Source organism: Populus euphratica, unplaced genomic scaffold, assembly GCF_000495115.2.
Source record: "Populus euphratica unplaced genomic scaffold, PopEup_1.0 scaffold829.1, whole genome shotgun sequence".
Taxonomy (NCBI): domain Eukaryota; kingdom Viridiplantae; phylum Streptophyta; class Magnoliopsida; order Malpighiales; family Salicaceae; genus Populus; species Populus euphratica.
In genome coordinates, this window is record NW_011500691.1 from 84,204 (window position 1) to 93,255 (window position 9,052).

Sequence of the window (9,052 nt, forward strand, 5' to 3'; positions counted from 1 at the left end):
CCCCCCGTATCTGATTGAGGTGTGATTAAGAAAAGTTGTGTTCAGCGGTTATAAAGAAGCTTGCTAAGTAACATTAACAACTAGAGACACTTGTTGAAGTAAACTCAATCCAGAAAGTCAAGGAAGGCAGCCACCAACTGTCACCGCCCAGCTATCAACCGACCAGCCACCAGCCGCCAGCCGCATGCCGCCAGCCACCGACCGTTTTCACACCGTCGGTTACAACCGCCTTCACACTTGAAGGTTGAATTTTCTTGTTTTGATTTCGTATATAAATAGGCAGTTAAACTTATGCAATTAAGTGTGGAGAGATTGAGAGAAACACTAGAGAGAAAGAGAGAAAGAGAGAGGGGTTGTTATTGTAAGCTTTTCATTATTGTAAGCTTGTTGTTCTTGAAATAAAAGAGTGTGTTTTATCCCCTCCGAGTGTTTCAAAGCCACCACAAGTGGTTTCTCCCACCAACAATTGGTATTAGAGCCCCGTTCGTCAGAAAACAGAGGTATTTTTGGGAAATATCTGAATTTTCAAAGTTGTCAAAAACAAGTTTTGATCATTCCAAAGTGTAGAGCTCATCAATACGAACTCAACGGTGCAACAATCAGATCAATCGGAGCACGGGGTGGAGCACACTCTCCGTCTGAAGTTTCAGCACTGTAGCCCACGCGCCCCGAGGAAGAAGACGAGTGAGCCACACGCGCGCCATATTTGAGCCGCGCCGAGCCGATCCGCGAGCCAAGCCACGAGCCAAGCCACGAGCCATATTTTGAAGCCGAGCCAAGCTCCAAGCCATATTCCGAAGCCAAGCCAAGCTCCGAGCCATATTCTAAAGTCAAAGTCAAAAAAGAATATTCTTTGGAATATTCCCGGTTCAACCCAGCAAACCACCCGAATTGGTTTTTGGACCGGTTCACCTCATTTTTGACCCTTTTTATACAAAGTCAGACCGGTTCCCTACTATTTGGACCATTCCGGAGCCATCTACGGTGTCGGTTTTGCCAAATTCAACTCCCAAAAAGGTGATATAGTCATTTAAAGAGCAAAATGACTATAGAAAATGCACAAACACTCATCCTGGAGCTAACCAAAGACAACTATGATAGTTGGTGCATCAGATTGAAGGCATTCCTTGGTTCACAAGAGTGTATAGACATTGTGCAATATGGTTATGAGGAACCAGAGTCCAAAGAATCAGAAGATGCTCTACTAGAGGTACAGAAGCAAGTCCTCAAAGCCAATAGAAAGAAAGACAACAAAGCAAAGACCATCATTTATCAAGGTCTTGATGAAGCGACATTTGAAATCATTGCTTCCGCAGAAACATCAAAAGAAATATGGGAGGCTCTCCAACAAAAATACAAAGGTGCTGACAGAATAAAGAAGATTCGTCTCCAATCTTTACGAGGTGAATTTGAATTATTACAAATGAAGTCCTCAGAATCCATTTCTGATTATCACACAAGAATTATGGTGATAGTCAATCAGATGAGAAGAAATGGAGAAGCCCTTTCAGATGCTCGAATTACTGAGAAAATTTTGAGATCCCTAGATCCAAAATTTGATTTTGTTGTTGTTGCTATTGAAGAGTCCAAAGAAGTGGACAAGTTAACAGTGGATGAACTTATGAGTTCTTTGCAAGCTCATGAGCAGAAGATTGTAAAAAGAAACCAAACATAAATGTCTTTGACATTGGCAAAGCTAGTTTCACCATTGTGCTCAACATCAATTGCATTCTTCTAAATCATGTGCGTGTTTCCAAACCTTCAACTAGATTCATAGCTTTTTCAACTGAGATTGACTTTTAAGTTTGCGCGTCTTTGATTTCTTGTAGCTTACCTTTAATGTTATCAATTAAATCTTTTAATTATGCATTTTTAGCATCATAAAGATTTGAAAATTTTCTCTTAAAGCTTCTACCCTTAACATTATTAGCCATAAAATTTTCTTTCACTAAACCTAAACATTTTTTCTGCACAACACCTTCTTCCTTGTTAAGAGATGGAGCATTGGATCCATAAAGTAGAGGAAAGTCTCTAGCCACTAAAACTCTTCTCCTAAAAGGATAACTGTTATGAATAATTTTTTTAACTAGAACAACAACATTCATCTTTGTAGATGACTACTCTAGCTTTGCGTCCAACTTTTGTTCTTGTATATTTTTTGAACAATTCTTTAAAGATATTGGAGATTTAGAATTATCTTCTTCATTAAGATCAGAATCATTGCTATTTTCTTCTATATAACTTGGTGAGACCTTTTCATTACATATAAACATCCTTTTAATATATGCTCCAACTACTTTAGGCATATCAAAATCATCAAAATTAATAAGCTTTTCTTTAACATCTTTTTCTTTGTATAGAAGCAAAAAACTTTTTGAAATTTGAACTTTGAAATTATAATAGAACCTTTTTTTTTCCCCAAGGATCAATAGAAGAGAGTTTTAGTTGTTGATCTGGCTCCTCATCATGATCAAGATTATGGTTAAAATCACAATCCTGATATATTTTAACATCATGTGGACCAAACAAGACATAGTTGATATTAGTTGTGCTACAAACACTAAATTTTCTTTCATACGTGGGACATGATAAACATCTTGAAGATGTACAAGATCTGAGTTATTACGGTGCATGATTGCATCTTACCAATATAGTTTATTAGTAATCTAAAGTTGTCAACTTCCACCACCACACAATTTCCACATGATAATAAAAATAGACATGCTTAGAAAAACCAACAAATAAAAATAAATTGCCAATGCCAAGGCTTATGCAACCCAATGCACATGGACAATAACAAATCATGCCAAACATGGGTGGACTTACTAGGTGAAGCCCATGCTCATGACCTTTTTTTTAATTAAAAAAATAGATAAATAATACATTGTTTATTTTTTTATTCAAAAATAAAATAAAATAGATAACACCTCAAGTATAGTGACAAATGACATATTGCTTGTTGGTCTAGATTAAAATCACCAAATAAGTGGTTAAAAAGTCGAGGCATTATTTTTTAGATAAAAAATCAATTTCCACCTATTTATCATAAAAAAACCTAATGAACACCCTTTAACCCTCCAACAAACTAGTTTATAAATTCAAAACATCTTTAAATCAGTTAAAAAATATAAAATAGAACTAAATAAAAAGATTTCCTAACCGTAATCTATGTTTTTAGCCCGATAGGAGCTCAAAAATATTTTAATGGAATTTTTTTTTGAAAGGTTTTAGTGATAGTAATGTGATAGACCAATTACTTTCTTTCTTCTCCTTTATTTTTCATCAAATTCCTCTCTCTTCTCAAGTTTTAGGAAGCTTTGGGCCAAAATGATGTTTATTATTCTCTCTCCTGAAATAATCCACCAACCAAAAGTGGGTCAAAAAAAAAAACAACCTAACAAACTGTCAAATTTTAATATAAGCTGCACCGAATAATTTTGGTTCAGGTACCATGCTTCAATTCGAAAGTTTTTTTTTTCTTTTTTTTTTACCCAGAGTAAGATGAAGCGGGAGACAAAAAGAATAGAAGTGGTGTTCGGACATATATATATATATATTATTTTTTAAAATGTATTTTATTTTTAATATTAAAAAATTAAAAAAAATCTGAAGCAATTTTTTTCTTCTTAAAATGAGAAAACAATGGTTCGATGGATGCGCCAAACCATAAAAAAGTGGGAGCTGCACATTCAAACTTGTTGACCACCCTTTCTTCTTCTTCTTCTTTTCTTTTCACTTTCATCAGGCTCCCTTCTATTGAAATAAACTCAATCCAGAAGGTCAAGGAAGGCAGCCACCAGCTGTCACCGCCCAGCCACCAACCGACCAGCCGCCGGCCGCCAGCCGCCTGCCACCAGCCGCCGGCCGCCGGCCGCTTTCACATCGTCGGCCACAACTGCCTTCACACTTGAAGGTTGAATTTTCTTGTTTTGATTTTGTGTATAAATAGATAGCTAAGCTTATGCAATTATGTGTGGAGAGATTGAGAGAAACACTAGAGAGAAAGAGAGAAAGAGAGAGGGGTTGTTGTAAGCTTTTGTTTATGTTATTGTAAGCTTTGTTCTTGAAATAAAAGAGTGTGTTTTATCCCCTCTAAGTATTTCAAAGCCACCACAAGTGGTTTCTCCCACCAACAATTGGTATCAGAGCCCCGTTCGTCAGAAAACAGAGGTATTTTTGGGAAATATCCGAATTTTCAAAGTTGTCAAAAACAAATTTTGATCATTCCACAGTGTAGAGCTCATCAATACGAACTCAACGGTGCAAAAATCAGATCAATCGGAGCATGGGGTGGACCACACTCTCCGTCTGAAGTTTCAGCACTGTAGCCCACGCGCCCCGAGGAAGAAGACGAGTGAGCCACACGCGCGCCATATTTGAGCCGCGCCGAGCCAAGCCTCATGCCGAGCCGCGAGCCAAGCCGCGAGCCATATTTCGAAGCCGAGCCGAGCTCCAAGCCATATTCCGAAGCCAAGCCAAGCTCTAAGCCATATTTTAAAGTCAAAGTCAAAAAGAATATTCCTTGGAATATTCCCGGTTCAACCTAGGAAACCACCCGAATTGGTTTTTGGACCGGTTCGCCCCATTTTGGACCCGTTTTCTACAAAGTCAGATCGGTTCCCTACTATTTGGACCATTCTGGATCCATCTACGGTGTCGGTTTTGCCAAATTCAACTCCCAAAAAGGTGATATAGTCATTTAAAGAGCAAAATGACTATAGAAAATGCACAAACACTCATCCCGAAGCTAACCAAAGACAACTATGATAGTTGGTGCATCAGATTGAAGGCATTCCTTGGTTCACAAGAGTGTATAGACATTGTGCAATATGGTTATGAGGAACCAGAGTCCAAAGAATCAGAAGATGCTCTACCAGAGGTACAGAAGCAAGTCCTCAAAGCCAATAGAAAGAAAGACAACAAAGCAAAGACCATCATTTATCAAGGTCTTGATGAAGCGACATTTGAAATCATTGCTTCCGCAGAAACATCAAAAGAAATATGGGAGGCTCTTCAACAAAAATATAAAGGTGCTGACAGAATAAAGAAGATTCGTCTCCAATCTTTGCGAGGTGAATTTGAATTGTTACAAATGAGGTCATCAGAATCCATTTCTGATTATCACACAAGAATTATGGTGATAGTCAATCAGATGAGAAGAAATGGAGAAGCCCTTTCAGATGCTCGAATTATTGAGAAAATTTTGAGATCCCTATATCCAAATTTTGATTTTGTTGTTGTTGCTATTGAAGAGTCCAAAGAAGTGGACAAGTTGACAGTGGATGAGCTTATGAGTTCTTTGCAAGCTCATGAGCAGAAGATTGTAAAAAGAAATGGAGATAAGGCAATTGAGCATGCCTTACAAGTAAAGTTGTCTCTCAAAGACAGGTATGAGCAAGGGGAGACTTTAACAAGTGGATACACCACTCGAGGAAGAAGTCAACAAACACGAGGAGGATTTCAGCGATTTCAAGGCAGAGGTTCTTGGAATACAGGTTTTAGAGGAAGAGGTGGTAAAAACACCACTAGAGGAGGTCGAGGACAACAAGCATTCACTCCCAGAGGAAGAGGAGGCGGTTACAATAACCGTGACAAGAGGAATATTCAGTGTTATAATTGCAATCAATTTGGCCACTATAGCACTGAATGTCAAAAGAAAGCTCCACTGGAGATACGTGAGCGAGTCAATTATACAGAAGAGGATGTCAATAGTAGAGGAGCAGCTGCATTATTTGTCCAACAAGGACTTGACAAGAATCAAGAGAATATTTGGTATCTTGATTCTGGAGCCAGCAATCACATGTGTGGCCAACAAGATTTATTTGGTGATCTAGATGAGACCATACAAGGTTTTGTCACCTTTGGAGATACGTCAAAAGTTCCATTCAAAGGTAAAGGAAACATCCCAATCAAGTTGAAGAATGGCAATCATAGCTACATCGCCGATGTCTACTATGTCCCAGCGATAAAGCAGAACTTGGTGAGCATAGGTCAACTTTTGGAGAGAGGCTATACACTTTACATGAAGAATTGTCATCTGACAATTACAGACTACAATGGGAGATTAATTGCCTATGTGAAAATGTCCAAGAATAGGATGTTTCCTTTAAACATCCAATATGATGCAACAAAGTGTTTGAGTGCCATCACCAACAGTGAAGAATGGCTTTGGCACCTGAGGCTTGGACATCTGAATTTCACAAATCTGAAGATGCTAGCAAGCAAGAAGATGGTCAAAGGTATGCCCCACATTGATCATCCAGAAGAAGTTTGTGAGAGTTGTGTCCTCAGCAAACATCACAGATCCAGTTTTGCCAAAGAAGTCAACTGGAAAGCAAACAAGCCATTGGAGTTAGTACACACAGATGTGTGTGGTCCTATAAAGCCTATGTCGACTGGACAAAATAGGTACTTCCTCACTTTCATTGATGATTTTAGCAGAAAAACTTGGGTATATTTTCTGAAGAAGAAGTCAGAAGTGTTCAATTATTTTAAAGATTTTAAAGCAATTATTGAGAAGCAAAGTGGCTATAAGATCAGAACCGTGAGATCTGATCAAGGTGGAGAATATACAGCAAATGACTTTGAAGCCTTTTATACACAACAAGGCATCAGACATCAAACAACACCAGCTTATACACCACAGCTGAATGGTGTAGCTGAGAGGAAGAATCGAACAATTCTTGATATGGCAAGAAGTCTACTCAAAGCAAAGAAGCTGCCCAAGCAATACTGGGCTGAAGCTGTATCATGTGCAGTATATTTACTGAACCGTTGCCCAACTAGAAGTTTGCAAGCTGTCACTCCACAAGAAGTATGGAGTGGTCACAAACCAAGTGTTACTCATCTTCGAGTCTTTGGTTGTGTGGCATATACAAAGATCTCAGATGCAAGAAGGACCAAACTTGATGATAAAAGCGAGAAATGCATCTTTGTCGGATACGGTGAGAGAAGGATGGGATACAAGCTATATAATCCCATCACCAAGAAGGTAATTATGAGCAGAGATGTTATCTTTGAAGAAGATAAAACTTGGCAATGGAATGATGACCAAGAAGCAGTTAAATGGATCAGCACTGATTTGATCCTTGAAGATGAAGAAGTACCAACAGTACTTGCAGAAGGTCCGATAGTACCAGAAGATAAGCCACAAAGTCCAGTACATAGATTTCCTGTATTCAACAGGAGAAACACACCTGAATCATCATCAACACCATCATCATCAGAACCATCATCAGCATCCTCATCAGAAGGACCAAGAAGGATGAGAAATCTAGAAGAGCTGTATGACGCCACTCAAGTAATGGAAGATACAACTCTATTTTGTTTCTTTGCAGATAGTGACCCACTTAGCTTCAATGAAGCTATCACAGAAGAGAAGTGGATAAAAGTAATGGATGAAGAAATACATGCTATTGAGAAGAATGATACCTGAAAGCTGACTTATCTACCAGAAAACAAGAAAGCAATAGGTGTCAAATGGGTCTATAAGACAAAGAAGAATGCAAAAGGAGAAGTGCAAAGATACAAAGCAAGATTAGTGGCGAAAGGCTACAAACAGAGAGAAGGCATTGACTATGGAGAAGTGTTTGCTTCAGTAGCCCGGCTAGAGACAATTAGACTGATGATCTCACTAGCAGCACAACATAGATGGAAGATCTATCAACTCGACGTGAAGTCAGCATTTCTGAATGGCTTCCTAGAAGAAGAGATCTATGTTGAACAACCACTTGGATACACTGAAAATGAAGGCAAAGTATACAAGTTGAAGAAAGCCCTCTACGGTTTGAAGCAAGCTCCGCGTGCTTGGAATACCAGAATTGACAGGTATTTTCAAGATAATGAATTTGAAAAATGTCCATATGAACATGCAATTTATGTGAAGAAAGAAGCAGATGGCAGCATATTATTTGTGTGCCTATATGTTGATGACTTGATATTCACCGGCAACAATCCTACCATGTTCGAAGACTTCAAGAAAAGTATGGTACAAGAGTTTGAGATGACAGACATTGGTCTGATGGCACATTTTCTTGGCTTAGAAGTGGTGCAGAAAGAAGAAGGGATTTTTGTATCCCAAAGCGGTTATGCTAAAGATATTCTTGAAAGGTTCAAGATGGAAAGCTGCAATCCGGTATCAACTCCAGTTGAGAATGGAGTGGAATTGAGGAAAAGTAAAGTTGGAAATGTTGATCCAACTTACTTCAAAAGCTTAGTAGGAAGCTTAAGGTACTTGACATGTACCAGACCAGATATACTCTACGGAGTCGGATTGATCAGCAGATATATGGAGAAGCCAGACCGGTCTCATTTGAATGCAGTCAAGAGAATTCTTCGCTACATCAAAGGCACAATAAATGAAGGTATGTTTTATACCTCAAGTACAAATTTCAATCTTACTGGCTACTCGTATAGTGATTGGGGTAGAGATTTGGATGAAAGAAAAAGTACAACAGGGTTTGTATTTTTTGTGGGAGATACATCTTTCACATGGTCATCCAAGAAGCAATCAATTGTCACGTTATCAAGCTGTGAAGCTGAGTATGTTGCTGCCAACTCAGTTGTATGCCATTTAATATGGTTAAGGAATTTGTTGAAGTTTTTGAGATTTCCTCAAGAAACTCCTACAGAGATTTATATCGATAATCGATCAGCGATTGCATTGGCAAAGAATCCGGTGTATCATGAAAGAAGTAAACATATTGATACACGTCATCACTTTATCCGAGAGCATGTAATGAACAAAGAAGTCGAGCTGATATCCTGCAAGACAAATGATCAAGTTGCAGATATCTTTACCAAGCCATTGAAAAGAGAAGTATTTATTATATTGAAATTCATGCTTGGAATGATATCTCTCGATTGAGTTTAAGGGGGAGATTTGTTGAAGTAAACTCAATCCAGAAGGTCAAGGAAGGCAGCCACCAGCTGTCACCGCCCAGCCACCAACCGACCAGCCGCCAGCCGCCAGCCACCGGCCTCTTTCACACCGTCGGCCGTCGGCCAAAAACCGCCTTCACACTTGAAGGTTGAATTTTCTTGTTTTGAATTC

General features: G+C 38.8%; 1 protein-coding gene across 1 annotated transcript in view; it reads right to left on the reverse strand.

Annotated features, from left to right (window-relative positions):
- Positions 1 to 7: 7 nt before the first annotated feature.
- The window catches only part of LOC105116013 (RNA polymerase II-associated factor 1 homolog), a 13,814-nt gene continuing 4,769 nt past the window's right edge, over positions 8 to 9,052 (reverse strand). Inside the window, exon 10 of the mRNA XM_011013144.1 lies at positions 8 to 90. Coding sequence (XP_011011446.1) covers positions 74 to 90 — 17 coding nt within the window. The 3' untranslated portion in view covers positions 8 to 73. The remainder of the gene's footprint in view (positions 91 to 9,052) is intronic.